Raw genomic sequence first — 20,147 nt, forward strand, 5'->3', positions numbered from 1 at the left:
GCAATGTCTTGATAAACCTCAATAAAGCTTAGAGAGTTTCGAGGCTATGGCTTATTTTTAGTGCTATTGGCCATCTTCTATCTGCTGTTCCCTGTTTTCCACCTTTTAACAGATTTGAGACTTATCATGGAGAGAGAATCTCTCTTTTGTTTAAATCTCTTGGCAGGCATGTGAATAACAGCCTGTCTGCAAACTTTAGACTGGAAAGGAAAGGAGTTGAAGGAGTACCAAATGCACCAAGGATTTTCCATGGTCTGCTGTACTGTGCAGATGTAAAGAAACTTCCTTATAAATTAGCCTCTTCTGCTTCATGGGAAAGCTTCAGTTTATGTAACACAAACTTTCATCACGTGCTCTCTATGCCAGGCACTATTCTAAATGCTTGACAAATAGGCACCCACTTAATCCACATGACAACTTTGTAATATGGGTACTACTAGGAAACATATATCACGTATGAAGAAACTGAAGGTAAGAGCAGAGCTGAGTAACTTCCCCAAGATCAAACAGTTTGTCTATATTGAAGCTAGATTCAAAGGCAAGAAGTTTTGCTTCGGGGTCATTTTCTTAGCTCAATGAAACCTGCTAGTTTCCTTCTCTTTATTTATTTCCATATTCAACCAGTCTAACTCTCTGAGGCCTAATTTCAATTAGGCCCATTGATCATGGCCATGGCCAGAGGCCGCACAAGAAAAGCTCAAAAAAAAAAAAAAAAAAATACATTTAAGATATCAAGCACCCAATCCTTACCCTACAAGTTAATTTGTCCTTTACACACGCTATCATCACAATCCTGTGTGTGTGTGTACGTGTTTTTAAGGAAATGGAAATTGTTCTTTAGAGTCCTCATTGTAAGGTTTTTGTATCCGTTCGAACCCCGAGAGCGCTCCAACAGACAACAGGAGACACTGTGGAGCAACATGCTATTTTAATGAGCGCTTGGGTGCAGGATGGCAGAGGCCTAAAATGGCTTCAGCCCCAAGTGAGGACGGGTCAAAGGTTTTATAGTCTCCTGTAAACAGGAATTCTGACATAACTGGTACGTTTACCCAGATGGCCTCTTTCTCGATCCTCGGTGATCTTCAGGGGTATGTGTCTTCCAGCTGGCTCTCTTCCTGCTTCTGCTATCTTGCTGGCACACACTGCTGGTGCAAGTAGCCTTGTGCCTTGGGACTGGGCCTGAGAAGGGAGGAGTTATTCATCTCCTTAAGCTTTTAGGCCCTGGGGAGAATCTTACATTCCTGTCTGTTTGGTTATAGGAAAGGGAAAAAGGAGACTTTCTCAATAACTACTTCAGGCATGACATAGGGGTGGTGTGGTACCTTGGAAAAAAAAATTGAATTTTTGTGTATTCTTGAGAGATGGGTTAGTATCCATAGCGTTGTTGTATGTAGCAAGAGCTTCATCTGGATTGTCTGGCAGTTAACTGTAGTTTCAACAGGAGTTTTAATGGCTTTTGTTATCAGTGGGGTAACACAGGGGAGAAACAAGAGGAACCCAATGATGAAGATTACTGTCCTTACCAGCGTTTTAAATCCTCCTAAATTAGAGAACCACCCTTCTAGAAGGTTTGTTGGGTCCCATCCCTTCCAGCTCTGGACTGGTACATGGGCTACTTTTCTGATGTTTGAAGCAATGTCTAGACCACTTTTCCATTATTGTCTATGTTAAGACAGCAATTAGAGATATTAAACTTATCACAGACTCCACCCTCTTCTGCTAATAAGTAGTCTAGTGCTAGCTAGCCTGTTTTGATAAATTGCCGCATGCATTTGGTTTTGTTGTTGCACGAGCACTTCCAGGGCTGAAGTGGGTTTGGTTAGTGATTATCTCTACAATAGCCTGTAGTCTAGTTATTCTATTTAGCATATATATAGGAGTGCAATAACCTCAGGAACCATCCTCAGCCTAAGTGGCAGGACCATTATACTCCATGATCTGTTGCAGAGGCTATTTGTCCCATTGCCATCTTTGGCTTCCTCCTACCTTTAAGGATCATTTTTCTTTGTTTAGGTTATTGTATACAGGGACTCCAAGGATGTTGCCCACTGTTAATGTTTTGGAGGAAGATGTAGCCTTGGGGGTGCGTGGCCCTGGTACGATGGACCCAGTGGGGGAGTCTTTGGACTCTCACTGCAGTTGGTGTGCTGAGTATCACAGTGTAGAGGCCTGTCCACTTTGGTTGTAGCTTTTGGGTGGGGGTCAGGTTGGTAGATAAACACGTCTGTGCTTGCAAGACAATTATGTTGAGAGGACAAGGAGGTGTCGACAGGAGAGGCAGGGTCCACATTTGCTGCTTCATGAATGCAAAACCGTGTCTGGATTAAGGAGGGGAGGTAATTCCTGAGTGGCTCAAAGTCTGGTAAGGGTGGAGGCCCTAAGACAAAAGTTCAGCCACACGTGATTTCAAAGGGACTATAAAATGAGGGTGCTTTTGGTGTTGCGTGGAGTCTCATGAGGGTGAAAGGGAGATTTTTTGTCCACAACTGGTGGGTTTCTAGAGCCAGCTTGGTGAGTTGGGCTTTAAGGACACAGTTAATTTTTTCAACTTTGCCTGAAGATTGAGGCCTGTAGGGTGTGTGGAGAACCCACTTTATTTCTAAGGATGTAGAGATGCCTTGGGTAATTTGGCTGATGAAGGGGGGCCTGTTATCAGACTGGATGGATGTTGGGAGTCCAAAAAGGGAAATTATATGCATGATGAGAGTTAGTGTGAGGATATTTGCACCTTCTGAAGTTGTTGGGAACACTTCTACCTACCCAGAGAAAGTACGGACAAAGACTAGAAGACAGAGGAGCCATTTATCGGGCGGCATTTATCGAGTGAAGCCTACTTGTCAATCTTGCCTGGGTATCTGGCCCTGGGCTTGGTGGGTAGGAAAAGGCGGTGGCTGGAGGGATCCCTGGGGTGACACTGAGTGGTAGATAGAGCAGGACTGGGTAATTTTTTTGAACACGGCTGGAAATGTGAGGACAAGTGAGAATAGGGCAGAGAAGTTGCAAGAGAGGTTTGTAACCAATATGGAAAGAGTGGAGGCTTTGGAGATGATGAAGACTTTGAGAGTGAGGAAGAACAAAGTGCCCTTCCTTGACATACCATGGTCTTTGCTTTTGAAGGTTTTGGGCTCAGAAGTTCTCTTTTTCTTCTCAGGAGTAAAGAGGAGAGAACAAGGACAGGGACAGAAACTGGCCTTGCACAGGTTTGTAGGGCTACTTGTTTGGCTACCTGATCTGCTAAAGCATTTCTGGCCGATATAGGATTGTCTGGGGTTTGGTGGCCCCTGCAATGAATGATGGCAACTTTCTGTGGGAGCCTGGCAGCTTGAAGGAGCTTGCTGATGGGAGAGTCATTTATGACAGGGATGTTTTCTGCAGTTAGGAAACCCCATTCTTTCCAGATGGACGAGTGTGAGTGTACTATGTGGTACATAATGATAATTTGAATATATGTTGATCTGTGTCTGGCTGCTAGAGTGAGAGCTCGAGTGAGGGGGTTGAGTTCAGCTTTTTGGGCGGTGGTGCCTAGGAGGATCAGATTGGCTTCAATAGTGTGTGTTGAGGGGTGGGGAGTGACACTATAGCATAGCCAGCATTCCGGCATCCTTAATGTAGGAAGGTGCTACCATCTACAAACCAAGTAAAGGAGGCATCTGGGAGGGGTTGGTCTGTTAGGTTTGGAAAATGTGTAAGAAAGGTTTGAACAGTGTTCACACAGAAGTGTGTAGGGTCTTGGTTGGCTGTAGCTTCAGGTAAGAGCATGGCCGGGTTTAAACGGGAGCTGGTTAGTATGGTGATTTGGGGGGTTTCTATGAATGGAGCATACAGTTGAAGGAGACGTGGGGCATAGATGAGAGTACACTGCAGTGAGCTAACATGTCTTTGACGTTATGGGTGAATAAACTGTTAGATTGGCATGGAGAGATAGTTTTAGGCTTTTAAGGGTGAGGGCAGCAGCTCAGCTGCCATCAATGCTCGGAGGCAGTCAGGCCATCTGAGAACTGTGGCTTCAAGCTGTTTAGAGAGGTAGGCAACAACCTGGAGGCTAGGTCCCTTAGACTGGGTTAGAACACCCAGTGTAACTTCACACCATTTGTCGGTATACAGGGAGAAAGGTTTGGTGAGGTCTGGGAGAGTGAGGATGGGGGCTGAGATGAGAGCCTTTTGGAGTAGATGGAAAGGTTGAGTAAATAAGCTATGCAGGTTTTAAAGGCTCATGGAGAGGGCCTTTAGCAGCTTGGAACAGTTTGGTAAGTAGAGCGAAGGAGGGAACCCAGAGCCTAAAATATCCCACTAGTCCCAGAAAAGAGAATTTCTTGCTTAGTTTGTGGAGGTGGGAGGGACTGGAGGAGGGATATGCGGTCGGTTGTGAGCCCTTGGGTACACAGGGTAAGAGGGAGTACATATTTGTGCCTTTTTAGGGGACACGTAATGCCCCCGTTCTGCCAAGAAGTTTAAAAGAGAGAGAGAGTATGGGCATTGCAATCTTTTTGAGAGGCGCTACACAGGAGCAGATCATTAACACACTGGAGGAGAGTGGATGGTTTTAGGGATAAGGTAGAGAGGTCACAAGCAAGGGCCTGTCTAAAAAGGTTGGGGGCTGTCTCTGAAGCCTCTAAGTAGTAAGCACCAGGTGAGCTGATGTGAAATGTGGGTGTCAGGGTTTCCCACATAAAGGCAAAGAGGCATTGGGAATTAAGGTGTAAAGAAATTGTGAAAAAAAGCATCCTTTATACCTAGGATAGAAAATGGGTGGTATTGGAGGGAATTGCAGAAAGTAAAGTGTATGACTTAGGAACTACTGGAAGTACAGCTTGGTTAAAGAGCCTGAGGTCCTGGACTAAGCGATAAGTTCCTTCTGGCTTTTTGACAGGTAGAATTGTTGTGTTAAAAGGGGAGTCTGTTGGGTGGAGTAGGTGACTGGTGAGGAGGCGAGAAATGATAGGCTTTAGGCTTATGAGAGCTGCTTGGAGGATGGGATACTGCTTCTGTGATAGAAACTGGGTGGCCTTTTTAAGGGTAATGCGGACAGGGGTGTGGTGTTCTGTGACTGAGGGTGTGGAAGTATCCTAAACAGCAGGATTAACTACGGATGGGGGATAAGGAAAGGTTGCATGTTTTAGGGTGGGAGGTTGAAGGAGTAGAAGAAAGCTAGAAGCACTGGAGGGTTCTGGGTGGACGTGTTGGGTACCATGGGGAATGTGGAAGTGAAGAGCGTGGAGTTTTGAAAGGATGTCACTGCCTAGGAGCAGAGCTGGGCATGAGAGCAGGACTAAGAAAGAGTGAGTGAAGGAAAAAGTATGCAGGAAGTAGAAAAGTGGAGGGGTGGCTCAGGGTTTGGAGACTTGTCCATCAATTCCCACAACAGAGACTTAGGAGGACTGGATGGGTCCTGAAAAATTAGGTAAAGCAGAGTAGGTTGCCCCGATATTAATTTTAAAAAAACCATACTGGCCTCCGCGCCACCATCAGGGTTACCCTTGGCTCGGAGGAAGCAGTGGTAGTTGCCGGGGCACCCATTTCAGGGCACCGTCAGTCTTCAGCGGCAAGGCTGATGAGATCTGAGTAGGAGGTTTTGGCCGGCTCAAGAAGGGATGAGGGCAGTCCTTGCCGGGGCCACTCACAGTCCGACTTCCAGTGGGGTCCTCGGCAGAGGGCGCATGGGCTGGTGGGCTTACCTGGATTTGGGCATTGTCTGGACCAGTGGCCTTTATCGCTGCACTTGAAACAGTTGCCAGGTGGAGGTGGATTGCTTGGAGGCTTCCATCTGGAGCTGCGGCCCCGGGGGCCTGCAAGGCCCCTGATGGCTGAGGTAAGCATTTGAAACTCTGCCTGTTTTTGCCTTTCAGTTTTCTCATCACAGCTGTTAAAGACTTTGAAGGCTAAATTAAAAAGGTCTTGTTGAGGGGTTTGAGGGCTGTCGTCAAGCTTCTGAAGCTTGCACCTAATATCACAGGTGGATTGGGAAATGAACTGAAGGTTTAAAATAGTTTCTTCTGGGCTGGTTGGGTCTAGGTTGGTATACTTTCTCATGGCTTTAGTTAAACGAGAGAGAAAAAGGGCTGGGTTTTTGTCAGGACCTTGGGTGATTTCTGAAAGTTTTTCATAGTTTACCACTTTATGGCACCCATTTTTAGTCCTGCAAGGAGGCACATAATTATGTGGTCTTGATGGCGCCATCCAGAGGCCCCATCTTAATAATCCCAGTGGGGGTCCTGGCTGGGGACTGCCTCTGTGCCAGTAGGCAGGGCAGGAGCTTGGTGATGAATTGTGTCAGCATGTGCCTGAGCTAAGGTTCAGATATGGTCCGGTCCTGGTCTTCTGGGGTGAGGGTGGAAGAGAGGATAACGCAGAGGTCATGCCAGGTTAGTTTATAAGACTGGGTAAGGTACTGAAGCTCTCTAATATAAAAGGTAGGGTCTTCTGGAAATGAACCGAGTCTTTTGTTAATTTGAGAGACATTAGTGAGGGAGAAGGGAACATGCACTAACAGTACCTTCAGTTCCTGCCACTTCCCAAAGGGGGCATTCTAGCACTGGCACTGAAGTAAGGGTAGGGCATGGGCCAAAGATGGTGCCTGAGCGAGTATAGGTGGGAAAGAAGAAAGAAGCCAGAAGTAGTTCCTGCTCAGGGTTTGAAGGGGGAAGGGGGGTTGAGTTGACGGGCAGTGGAGGATAGATAGGGGCGTAAGGTGGTGGGATGGTTTTACAGGCTTCAGGAGAGCGGGGGGTGAAGAAGGAGAATTACTACAGACAATGCTAGAGTTGTCCCGGGGAGAGGATGGTGTAGGAAAAGTGGTTACTTTTGGAGGTGATGCCGCTGGGAAGATGGTGGCTGAGAAGATGGTGGCTGGGAAGAGGGCGACTGGAAAGGTGGCGGCTGAGGAGAGAATAAGGAGGTTTGGAGGGTTAAAGAAGACAGTTGAGAAGAGGAGGTATGGGCTGGAAGGGGTGGACAGCAGTCTGTTGGATCGAATGAGGTAAAAGAGAGAGGGTCGGGAGGAGAAAGGTGATCAGGGCGGTGAGAATGGAGGGGAAGGATTTGAAGAGGTAGGTAAGGATTGCAGAGGTCGGGTAGTAATTTTAGTGCACAAAGACCTGGACATAAGGAATTTTTTCCCCATTTTTCCAGTCGTTGGCAATAATTGCTTAAGTCAGTTAAAAATTGTAAAGTTAAATGTTATATTTGCGGGCCATTTGGACCCGTTATTTAATTTGTACTGCGGCCAGGCTGTATTGCAAAAAAAAAAAAAAAAAAAAGACAAGGTGCATAGGGTGGATATCTTGCCTGAGGCCTAAGGCTTGCAGGTTTTTTATGAGGCAGCCTAGAGTGCTGTTTTTTGGAATGGAGGACGAGGAGTTTTCCATAACAGAGGGTAGGCTGGGGAGAACAGGGAAAATGGAGACCGTCCTGTACAGCCGGAGGGAGATGATAAAAGGAGCAATCGTCTCCGCTGTCTTTTTTGTTCTCGGAACAGGATCTAATGGCTAAGAGGCGACCCCTTAACACCAGATGATCAGCAACTGCCTGGCACATGCCAGAGCCTTCTTGGACCAGTGTTGGATTTTCAGACCAAAGAAACCAAGAGAGGCCGTGCGGATTCTTCCCTGTTAACGGGGTTCCCAGGGATATTTACCAGTAAGTGAGATCAGTGACCGATATGCATGCATAGAGAAGCAACTGGAGACCGAGGAGCTTCCTTTGTGCAGCTGCTGTGGCCTGCTCTCTGGGGTGGAGTTGTAGGTCCATGGAGGATGCAGACCTGAGCCCCTCCTGGGTTTCCGCACCAGATGTAAGGTTTTTGTATCACTTGAAACCCTGACAGCCCGCCAACAGACAACATGAGGTAGTGTGGAGCAACATACTGTTTTAATGAGCACCTGGGTGCAGGATGGCTGAGGCCTAAAATGGCGTCAGCCCCAAGTGAGGACGGGTCAAAGGTTTTTTAGTCTCCTGTAAACAGGAGGTGCTCTAGTCTGAAGTAACTGCTAGGTTGGCCCCAGATGGCGTCTTTCTCCATCTTAAGGGGTAGGTGTCTTCCAGCTGGCTCTCTTCCTGCTTCTGCTATCTTGCTGGCACAGGCTGCTGGTGCAAGTAGCCTTGCGCCTTGGGACTGGGCCTTCGAAGGGAGGAGTCATTCATCTCCTTAAGGGTTCAGGTCCCAGGGAGAATCTTACACTCATGGCCTAATTGTCACTTAAAATGACATCTCTTAACACTGTTACAGTGGGAATTAAATTTCAACATGAATTTTTGAAGGGACAAACATTCAAATTACAGCATTCTGCCCCTGTCACCCCCAAAACTCATGTACTTCTCACATATAAAGTACTTTCATTTTAACCCAGTAGCTCCTGGTCTTAACTCATTCTAGCATAATCTTAAAAGTCTATGGTCTAGATTCTCATCTAAATATCATCAAAATTGGATATATGTAAGACTCAGATTATGATTCATTCTAAGGAAAATTCCCTTCCAGCTGTGAAATCAAAAAATTATATGTTTCTAAAATGTATGGTGGGACAGGCATAGGATAGACAATTTCATAGCAAAAGAGCAACAGAAAATAAAAAGAATTAGCAAACTCCAACTAAATCCCAACCCCCACCAAAAAAAAAAAAAAAAATTAAATCCTAAGGTGTGAGAATTTTCTGTTTTGACTCCAAGTACCATCATCAGTACAGACTGGGCCTCCATGGCTTTTCTGGGAGCAACCAATGCAGCAGCTCTCGCAGGCTGGAATATTATCCCCAAAGCTCTCTGCAGCTGGGGTTTCAAACTGTTATTGGGAAGTGCAGGAATTTTTTATTTTTAGTTTTAATTGGAGGAAGAGTTCTGCCAAGTGATTGATTTAACCAAAAAAGAGAATGTATTGAAGGAAAATAGAGAACAGAGAGTTTATTTCCTCTTTTCTGCTTATATTTAGCATGCCTGTTTTAGGTAATCTCTGGGGTGTAAAATTTTTCAAACCTCCCTTTTGTCAGGAGTTCTTCCCTCCTGCTTATGTTTAACAACTATTTGCCTAGCAACTCACCCACTAATGTCCCATTAGGAATTGTCCTAGTGGGTAATCTCTGTGGTGGCCTTACACCTGTGTCAGTTCTCTTTTGGGGCCCTGAGGCTCCCTGACACGTTTTTTGAAATCTAGCTCTTACCATCAGCAATCCTGGAGAATTAACACTCTATGGACACCATCACAACTTATACCCTGTACCTTCTGGAGTGATGGCCAGCACCACAACTGGGCTTCTGTAAGCCTTTTCTGAGATGGCTTAAAAGAGCTGCTCAGGAATGCAGGAATCAGAGACTTGAGGAAGCCCTGAGTGATGAGCAACAAGGTCCCAAGGGCTCCCAAGACGCCTCTTTTGATCTAATTCTGTTCTCCAGACATTGGCATTTTGGGCTTGTGATGGGAGCTAATCTCCTTATCAAAATTTGGCCACACCCTAGGTTTTTCTTTTCTGAATATGCCTTTTCTTTATTTAAAACACAACCAGACTAAGAATTTTCCTAATCTTTACTTTCTGCTTCCTTTTCAATATACATTTCATATTTAATGTTTTCCCTTTTCTCAAGTTTTACTATTGACAGTTTAAAAAAGCCATGCAGCATCCTCAACAATTTGCTACTTAAATATTTCTTCCACCAAATATCCTAACCTGTGGTTCTTAAATTCTGCCTTTCATAAGGGGACACAAAGACCATTGGGACACAAAGACCATTCAGCCACATTCGTTGCCACTTAGTAAAAAGGATAACCTTCACGTCTTTGTGCAATAACATGTTCTGCATTTCCATCTGGGATCTCATCAGAATTACCTCTACCATTCATATTGCTATTATTCTCTTCAAAACCATGCAAGTAATCTCACTGATGATTTAGGTTTAGCCTATAGCTCTCCTCTTCATGAGCCCTCACCAGCGTAGCCCTTAACACTCTGTTAATAGCAATTTAGGCTTTTTTCTAGCCTGATCCTCTAAACTCTTTTGCCCTCTGCCCATTACTCAGTTCCAAATCTGACACACATTTTTAGGTGTTTCTAATAGTAACAACCCCATTTCTGGTACAAATTTCTACCTTAGTCCATTTTCTACAGCTAGAACAAAACACTTGAGACTGGATAATTTATAATAAACAGAAATTTATTTTCTAACAGTTCCAGAGACTTAGAAGTTCATTATTAAGATGCTGGAATCTTTCAAGGGCCTTCCTGCTGTTTCACGATATGGCAAAACGCTGAAGGGCAAAGAAGCAAAAGGGAATGAAACTAGCCATTTTATAATGGTGTTAATCTCAACTATGAGAACAGAGGCTTCATGGCTCAATCACTTCTTAAAGGTCCATGTAAATATGATTACAATGTTCAATTAAATGTCGACCTGAATTTAGAGAGGATAAACTTGATAATTTTCCGTGATTCTCTTACTGTCTTCATTCTTCTAAAACCTTCATTCATCTTCTCAACTGACATAATGACATTTGTTTAAAGGTTATGTGGTTATCTGTCTTACACTTTTCATCAGTTCATAGCCAGAAATACATTATGGGTTTAATTTAGATTCGTGAATTTACCTTGCCTTGGAGGCATATCATTGATCCTCTGAGGAAAGGATCTTTTCACTTGAGAGAAAATCCAGTTTGGGTTCTGAAACTCCACTTCTATTCCTCAGCTTCATATGTTACAGCAGTTTATATTTCTGCTAGTTCTGTGCCTTCTGTATTTGAAAAGGACAATGCCGTTCAACAAGTGTGTTCTCTGAACATAGATATTGGTTTCGCTTTTCATGTTTTATGGTTCAGGGATTCTTTAGTCCTACTGTCAAACTAAAGAGGAAAAATGAGGCAAAAGTAATATAAGTAGAGAGTTTATTTGGGCCAGGTTTGAGGACTACAACCGGGGAGCATAAATTCAAGTTTTCCTGAATATATGCTCCAATTAGCAGCAGTTATCATCGGATTTTTAAAGGAAAAAAAAAAAAAAAAAAAAAAAAGAGGCAGTTCCTAAGTTCTTTACTAATAATTTACATTAATAACAAAGACTATTTACAGGTTATAAATTGTAGTTTGTATAAAAAATATCAGGATAGTAAGTGAGGCAGCTAGTCAGGAACTAAATGCCCTTAAGCAGTTGCCCCCAGGCATGGGTGTGAAGGGGTATGACCAAACTTCCACACTCATGCCTCTCTGGGCCTGATAAATTTTGCGTATCTCACATAGGTCAGAGCTCTGAGCTATTTTTTTTTTCCTCTTCTCACTACAAAGGGTAATTCACTTACATCCTGAAGTTCAAAACTGTTGTATTTTTTCCCAAACAAATGTTGGCCCTCCGGCCCATAGGCTTACAGTGAACAGTTGACAATAGTCATTGTCAGAATGATTCCTCCTTGGAAATCTCAAAAGAAAACAAACAAACAAAAATGAAAAGAAAAGAAAAGAAATCAAACCTTGTCAGTAACCTCAGTTGGTTATTTAACTGACCCAGAGACTAGAAAGTAGAGACAATGTTTTCACAAACTGAGTTTGACTTTATCTGTCTGTGAGGTATGTAAATGGAGGGAGTGGGATAGTGGTCAGGAAACTTGAGAGACTGTAGACACCCAGAGAAGGATATGGCAATCACTCTAGCTTTCCTATGGAGATGAGGTTGTGGATGGAAAGATTTTACAAAATAACCATGAGTAAAATAGCTGCTGGAGTCTGCAGAAAAAGGACAGAGCAAAGTGGTAGAGGAAACAGAGGGTTGAGATGTAGATTGGAGTTAATGCTTTTTCTCACCACCACTGGATAGAGGTTCAGATACTTAAATTCTCTGAACACCTGCCCTCTTATGAGAGGGACAGTTTAATTACATGTGATCCCATCTACTTATAACACTCCATTCTTTCCAGTTGTTTTAGAATTTTACAGCTTTTGCAGGGTGGGCAATAGAACGGACAGATAGAGAACATAGACACTGGTGTCAGATTTATTGGACCCAAATTCTGGCTGTGTTACTTTCTGTGAATCCTGTGTGACCTTGGGCAAGTCACTTCATCTTTTGGTGCTTAAGGTATTTATGTTCAATGTAGATCTTTTTTTTAAGTTAACATGTTTAATACTTGTAAAAATATTTCTAAGAACATAAAAATTAAAATATACATGCTTGCTTTAATGGGATAATATAATAGAAATACTCTAGACTAGGAAAGTGCATTTGAAGGTATTGTGCAAGTACAGAGAGGAGTTATAGTTTAAGCTTTAATCATTGCTGTTATGTGCTTAGCAGACAGTCAGCAGCGTCTTTGCTGAATGCATCATCCCATCTTTACTCCCCTCTCCTTTCTCCTCATTGTATCTGGCAACAGTTCTGAAGAGGCATTAGAGTTGATTTATTAATTTGGGGAAGTGTGGTGTAAGGTGCAGTCCCCAGAAATCTTCAGCTTCTTCCATGGGAGTTTCCCTTTCCACAGGCTCCTTTTGGGGCTTGCCTTGTCAGGAGAGGAGGCCTCCGAGGTAAATGACGCTAGCATGCCATGAATGTGTGGCTCCCTTTCCCCACTGCCCCAAAAGCAGGATGCTCCACATCTTGTCCTGCTGCCTCCCTTGTCCCTTGTCCCACAGATGGTCCTGCTCCAGGCTCACACCACTCACTGCCCCTCCTCCCAGAGTCCTCCCTTCACACCCATCATCACTATTCCTGGAAGGTCTCTGCTTCTTCCTGGGCTGCTCAGGGCCATGGGAACTGGGCATCTGGTTGCTGCTGGGGAAGGGCAAAGCCTGCCTTTGGCTTGCAGAGTTTACCAAGCTGTTTATGAGAAAGGACCTCATGCATGACCACTCCTGGATTTGCCAGGAAGAGGCCCCCCGATGCTGAACTTGTGTCAGTGCCCTTTACAAGGCCTGTGAATTCTCTCCTTGCCCTCTGCTTGGAATTTAAATTAAATGCTTATTTTATAGAGGAGAGATCTAAAGAAAAAGAGCTTCTCTTTTTTGATTTGAGGAATTTACAACTTTTCTGAGATTCCTTATTCATATTAAATAATGTAAATAAGTGGAAGCTTGTTAGTATATGGGTTTCTAACTCTTCAGGGATGCAAGACTTTAAGAGATCATGGATGGTTTTCTGTAAGAGTTTAGTTTTTTCTTAGTGTGTTTGTGGCTTTTATTTCTGTAGACAAGTGCTGAGACATGAGGAAGGGAGAAAAGAGGTCCTGGCTTGTTTCCTAACCTTCCAAGATTCCATCAAAACTTCAAATTTTCTGACCCCTTTGTTGTGTGACTTTTGGTGAGGCTGGCTCCTATCTGTGCTAATGTGGTAAAGAACAGCTCCCTCTGTGCCAAACACAGACACAGACATGATTGTCATGCTAGTGTATGTAAAAGTCCAATTAAATTGTGGGTGAAGGATTGGGGGCTTGGTATCTTATATTTATAAACCTTTTAAGTTCATCCTTTGGGGCTTGTGGTATGGCTGTGATTGCTGAGTGGTCGTTTATTATTTATTTTTCATTTTCTGCGTAGATAGTAGGTATATATATTTATGGGTTACATGAGATATTTTATTGTAAGCATGCAATGCCTAATAAACACACTGCAGTATGTGTCTTCATTATTTTAAAATGTTCAATTAAATTATCTTTTACTATAGTCACCCTGTTGTGCTAACAAATACTATGCCTTAATCATTCTTTCTAACTTAGTTATTTGGTTAAATCAGTCAGAGCTCGGGGTTGAATGTGGAGGTAAATCAAGGGAATTCAGAAGGATATTTGTGATAACTAAATGACCTTAAAGCAAAACTCACACTTACATTTGAATTTTGCTTCACTACATAGTAGATGTTTTGTATTAAGTAAATTACTTAAGCCATTTCTCATCTTCAGTTTCTTCATATCTTAAATATGGCTGCAAATAGCACCTGTATTTTCAGAATGGCATGGGATTAAGTGGGTTCTTACTGGTAAAACATTTAGAATAGTATCTGGCATAAAGAACATGGCAGTGAAAGCTTGTGTTGCATAAACTGGAACTTTCTTGGTAAGGAGAGGAAGCTAAGTTGTAGGAAGGATTTCTTACATCTGCAGAGCACAAATAGACCATGGAAGGTCCTCAGTGAACCTGGTACTACTTCACCTAATTTCCTCTTAGGTCTAATGTTTGCAGTATTCACATGTCTGCCAAGGACCAAAAAAAGAGGGAGATTAACTCTCCTTCATAAGTGTAAAATTTTTATTACAGGGGTGGAAAGGAGGGAATATCTACAAGGAGATGGCCAAAAGCACCAAAAATTAGCCAGAGCCTTGAAACTTCCTAAGTCTTATTAAGGCATATCAAGACATTGCCCCACTTGAGGCTACATTAACACTAGATGGGCAGGGTAGTGATTTTCACCTATGAGACGACTTTCAGAGTGAATTCGGTAAAAAGATTTAAACAAGCTTATGAGAATGTCATAAAACTCAGTCAGAGGAAAGAACCTAGAGTTACTGAGGAAAACGAGATCAGCATTGAAGGAATAGGAACTATGACCTCCTTGAAAAGGGCATCACTTTGGAACCACAGTGGCTGCCCGTAAATGTCCTAAATTTTTTTTTGTCTTGCATGTGGAATTTGGCCAGTCATATATGCAAGCAATAAGGGTATCTCAATAGGGACAGAGCTATTTAGGGCAATAAAGGTTTTTTATGAGAGTACTCTCTCAATTATTATTTGTTTTATATCTCTCTTTTATATCACACTAGCAATAATATATTTTAGTAGGCACTATAAAGTATTAGATCCTTTATACCGGGAAAGTCATTGCTTGTTTGGAATGTTCTTAAAATATAGATGAACTCATATTTTTAAGAAATACCACAAAATGTTTTGTTTTAATTTTTGTTTAATTAATTGTGTCTTTACTTTTTATCATATCAACCTGTGATGGTACCAAATATACTGGATTCCTCCCTATTCTATCCTTTGGTAACTCTATAGAGCATGACTTAGCCTCTTATTTATAGAAACAAGAAAGACACCTTTCACTGGTGCTAAGGTTTTTAGAAAGCATAACTCATTTTAGTAAATGCAGAAGTTAAATGGACTAAATTTACAACTATGTATAAAGCTATCATTTGGAATAAATACTATTAATATTTGTCATCTTTGTTTAAAATCTTTAGCTTTTATAAAACAAAGGAAAGATTTAAAAACTCACTCTGAATTCTCTATGCAAATAATATAAGTGGTTATGTATATTCTTGAATTTCAGATTTTTATTCTTTAAACTACATGTGAATTGACCAAAAAATTATACAATGTTAATTGCTATCTTTTTAAAGAATCTATACATTTTATTAAATAGTTTATAACTTCCTGCAACTGACAGTTTTGTATTCAACTTTATGTTTTTGAAACCAAGCCATGTTGATAAATATCTAGCTTATTTGCTTTAATGTGTTTAATATCTTATAATACATTACCTATTTATGACAATTGATATACCTGTCTCTGTGAACATTTAGGTTAGTTTTTTTTTCTAATATTCCATTCTGAATTTTTTTTTTTTGGATGACGATTCCACTAAATACTCAGTTGATTCTGCTAAATGCTCAATTTCATCACATCATCTGTGACTTTAAGAGATTTTTAATTTCATACCGAATTCTTCAATGAAGCCTACCCTCATATCCAGCTATTTTGAGCTTTCTTAAGCATTAGCTCACTGTACAGTTCCCACCTGCTTCGACTTGGAGAATGCCTATATCAGGCTAGCTACTTATACTAAAACCTGGCTGGACATATTGGTTTACATGTATGTAACTCTTAAGGCTTGACATCTTAAGAAGTAGGTCTTGAGAGTTCCTGAACCTGAAAAGAAATAGAGGAATGGCAGGGCACGGTGGCTCATGCCTGTAATTCCAGCATTTTGGGAGGTCGAGTCGGGCAGATTGCTTGAGGTCAGGAGTTCGAGACCAGCCTGGTGAAATCCTATCTCTACAAAAAATACAGAAAATTAGTCAGGCATGGTGGCATGTGCCTGTAATCCTAGCTACTCGAGAGGCTGAGGCAGAAGAATCGCTTGAACCTGGGAGGCAGAGGTGAGCTGAGATTGCACCACTGCCCTCCAGCCTGGGTGACAGAGTGAGATTCTTTCTCAAAAAAAAAAAAAAGAAAAAAAAGAAAAAAGAAAGAAAGAAAGAAAAAGAAAAGAAAAGAAATAGAGGAACAACCCATGCAACCAGCAAATTGTGCTTAATCATGTGGACTCAGCCAACTCTTCCTCTACCCCTACCTATACTTAATATAAAAGAAGGGACTCCATTTTTACAGAAAGGACAAGGAAATCTACTCCTTTCCTCTTTCTAAAACTACTAAAGGTCATAGGCACTGGACACCTGGTTGCTGCTGAGGAAAGGCAAAGCCTGACTTGCACTTGGACAGTTTGCCAATCTGTTTGTGGTAAGTTGATGTCATTTGTGGTCATTCCCAGTGAGTGCCAGGAAGAAGCTAGTTCGGATGCCAGAATCTCTCTGTCTCAGTGCCATAAGTAGGCCCTCTGATCCTCACTTCTTGCCCCACCTCTTGCTTAATTTACACAGCTCTATTCTCAGACCTTGTAATAAAACTCCAACCAGTGCCTGGCCCAACAAGCCACTTCAGACCCAGCAAACGGGTAAGTGGACATTACAGGAGGAGGGCAACTCTAACATGGGTTCTTCCTCTTTCATCTTGGGGAATATTCAGGATAATTTTCTAACCAAAAGGTCTCCACAGTAATGAAGCCTAAGCACGAGACAAATGTGTTTCTGGGTTACAGGATCTGTGTAATCTCCAACCTGTAGAGAGAAATGTTCAGGGTGTGAGTATCTCAGATGGCCTTGCTGCCATCAGGAATCCAGAGAGAGGAAGTTATAAGGAAGGTAATCATGCTCTGCTCTTCACCGCTCAAACCCTCTTCCCTGTGTTCTTCTATAGAGTTCGCTGATTTGCTCCTTAAGTAAGATTCACTGCTGCTCAGCATGGCTCAGCCCAACTCATGCTTCATTCTGATCTCCTGCCTGATGTTTCTGTCTCTGAGCCAAGGTGAGATTTTTCCCCCAGACCTCCGCAACCCCAGCCATGAAGCCTTCACTCCATCCTCATGCATATGGGCTCACGTGAGAAAAAGCAGAGTCAACATCAAGGGTTGTTTTCTATTCTTCAATGACCTTTATTGCTGATTTCATCCCATTCAAAAACATCCTCACCTCATTAGGGAGTTAGAGATGGAACTTAGAATGACCCTTTATCAGTGAGCACTGCAGGTGGCATTGGTTTATCATATTAACACTACTCATGATGGCGGGTTTGGGGATGTCTGTATGCAGACAGTCATTCGTGGAATGGGGAACTGAGGAGAGCTTTGTGTGTAGAGAAACCAGACAAGCTTGAGACAGGCAGAAGCCTGAGCACTTCGAGGCAGAAAAGCCTGAGCCCCATACATAAAAGGGACAATGGGGACACATTTCATGAGCCTATTCATTGTGTGCTATTGTCTTGAGCAAAGACATCTTGAGAGACTATAGGTAAGATGCAGGAGGGCAGTAGTGACCAATCGCTTCATGACCTATAGCATCCTTCTCTTCCTACAAAGAATCCTCAGAAGCTCCTACCTCACCATCCAGCCTTTGCCCTGCTCTGAGGGTCTTTCTTAATTGTCTCTCTTTTCCAGGCCAAGAGGTCCAGACAGACTTGCCCAAGGCCCGTATCAGCTGCCCAGAAGGCACCAATGCCTATGGCTCCTACTGCTACTACTTTAATGAAGACCTTGAGATCTGGGTTGATGCAGATGTGAGTGAGGAGAGCAGTGTGGGAAGGGAGGCTCACGAAGGGAGGGGAAGCTGCCACTCTCCAGTGTGTTCAGTGGCTGATATGAGATGAGACTAGTCTCCTCCCTATCCGATCATCAGCCCAAAACTTTCCAATCTACTTTATCCCGTCATTCAGCACAGAGATGCCGGTGGTCAGTGATAGCATCATCAGGGACATTTCTGTGCTGTCCTTTTTCTGTTACATCCTCTGGAAGGTCTCAGTATATCCTTCACACCTTCCTCCTCCACTGAGTGCTCCATTTTCTTCACCTACAGCTCTACTGCCAGAACATGAATTCAGGCAACCTGGTGTCTGTGCTCACCCAGGCGGAGGGTGCCTTCGTGGCCTCACTGATTAAGGAGAGTAGCACTGATGACGGCAATGTCTGGATTGGCCTCTATGACCCCAAAAAGGTCAGTCTGCAGCCTCTTTTATCTCTTGATTATCAATTTTGAGAAGAAAGAGGGAAGTCTAAGCTTTGGGAACTCTACAACCAGCTTTTATCCTTTCTTATTTTTAATAAAAGGGACTTCTTTAGAGATCCTATGATGTATGAGGTAGTGAGATTTAGTGTAGGTAGTAGGAGAGATGAGTGGAAACTGGATATTCTAAGTGTCCTGGGCATTCATTAATGTATAAACTCTATCTACTTCTAGGAAAGCATCTTTATATACCACCTTTTACCCATTTTATTATTGTCTTTCTTGAACAATATCCTTCTGTAGACTATATACAAAAAGATACTACTGGAGGACAACCTACTTATGGCATTTGGGAGCCTGGTGTTATACTAAACAATATACCAACAACTAATGGGCAACCAGTGGCATGGTGAATATGAGGGTCATGGGTCTCAGGAGAGAAAAATAAGAAACCACATTCTATAATGAGCTTTTATTTATTTATTTATGTATTTTGTACCAACTTCAGAACATTTGTCATTTTGTGTGAGAGTGGGAGAGAACTGGACATTCCAGGAAAGGAGAAGCTTAAAGCAAAAGCAGAGGAAAAAATGTTCTATTCATGGGAACAATAAGGTTTATTCTTACCTTATGCTTGTCCTGTTACTGAGTGTACACACAGGCCAGGTTTTCCAAGTCACCTCTTTCCCTCTTCTGGCCTTTCTCCATCTAGAATCGCCGTTGGCACTGGAGCAGTGGGTCCCTGGTCTCCTACAAATCCTGGGTCATTGGATCCCCAAGCAGTATCAATCCTGGCTACTGTGTGAGCCTGACTTCAAGCTCAGGTAAAAGGCAGAGAATCCATCCATTTGTTTACCATTCCCTCCTGCTTAGTTCTGGGGATGAACATAGGAACTGGGGTAGAGATGAGGTGAGATCCTCATCCAAGAAATGGTGAAGTGTTTTTTTCTTGTTTCTTGTCCCGAGTCCTAGATCCAGAGAGGGGCCACACTCCTTTCAAACCCCTTATTCTGACTTTTCTCATTGTGTCTTAGGATTCAAGGGATGGAAGGATGTGTCTTGTGAAGAAAAGTTTTCCTTTGTCTGCAAGTTCAAAAACTAGAGGCACTGGAAAATGGACGTATAGAAGTGATCCTGCAATTACTACAGAGTCAAAAATTAAACTGGACCACATCTCCAACTCAGTTCAAACCCTCTCTTCTCTACTGATTTGCATCGATAACCTTCAGTACCTTACCCACCCCCAGTCTCCAGAAATAATAAAAATAAACATGTTGTCCCCACTGTGCTGTCTTCCGCATTTGTTCATTCCACAGCCTATGTCTGAATGGTTGGGGTTGGAGTGATTGCAACATTTCAGAGCTTGCTTTTTCCTGGCTACTTTTTAAAGTCTCATTTACATACCATGCCTGTTGCACTTATGAACATGTGATGGCCTTTCTTATCACAAGTTAAGAAGAAAAAGATTTCAGCCATATCCTACATGTTACCATGGACCTAGTTTGTGTTAAAGAAATAACTGGATTGTTAATCTAGAGATATTCCTAATAATCTAGGAATAGTTGGTACTATGAAAGGATTTACATAATTAGGGTGTAAGGAGTCCACATCTATTCTCAAATATGCAGGTTGATTTCATGACTGAAGTGATAATTTAAGAATTGTCAGGTATAGAGAGAGGACTTCATTGGTGGTAGAATAACTAGAGATTGGAAGACCAAGAAGATTTGTTAATGGTGCTACTTGAGTAAGTAAATAAATAATAAATTAGATAAATAAAAATCTACAGGCATATGAATTCCCTCATTAAAGATCCTATCTCCAAATACGTTCAAATTCTGAAATACTGAGTTTTAGGACTTCCACAGATTAATTTTGTAGGGATTTTTCTGAGAGGCAGAGCAAGATGGCAGAAT

At 42.5% G+C, this 20,147-nt stretch overlaps 1 protein-coding gene across 1 annotated transcript; it reads left to right on the forward strand.

Annotated features, from left to right (window-relative positions):
- The first annotated feature begins 16,542 nt into the window (after positions 1 to 16,542).
- On the forward strand, positions 16,543 to 19,508 carry LOC105465335 (lithostathine-1-alpha-like). The gene is made up of 6 exons (XM_011713743.2): positions 16,543 to 16,631; positions 16,934 to 17,041; positions 17,670 to 17,788; positions 18,085 to 18,222; positions 18,944 to 19,055; positions 19,266 to 19,508. The coding sequence occupies exons 2-6, from the start codon at positions 16,978 to 16,980 to the stop codon at positions 19,331 to 19,333; spliced, it is 501 nt and encodes a 166-aa protein (XP_011712045.2). The 5' UTR covers positions 16,543 to 16,631; positions 16,934 to 16,977; the 3' UTR covers positions 19,334 to 19,508.
- Positions 19,509 to 20,147: the final 639 nt, after the last annotated feature.

This window comes from Macaca nemestrina, chromosome 13 (genome assembly GCF_043159975.1).
Source record: "Macaca nemestrina isolate mMacNem1 chromosome 13, mMacNem.hap1, whole genome shotgun sequence".
Taxonomy (NCBI): Eukaryota; Metazoa; Chordata; class Mammalia; order Primates; family Cercopithecidae; genus Macaca; species Macaca nemestrina.

Bases quoted from the DNA above. Each gene is read 5' to 3' on its own strand.
- LOC105465335 (XM_011713743.2), top strand. From the start codon at position 16,978: ATGGCTCAGCCCAACTCATGCTTCATTCTGATCTCCTGCCTGATGTTT. The intron at 17,789-18,084 runs GTGAGTGAGGAG...CTTCACCTACAG, and splicing joins AGATCTGGGTTGATGCAGAT to CTCTACTGCCAGAACATGAA. The intron at 19,056-19,265 runs GTAAAAGGCAGA...ATTGTGTCTTAG, and splicing joins GAGCCTGACTTCAAGCTCAG to GATTCAAGGGATGGAAGGAT.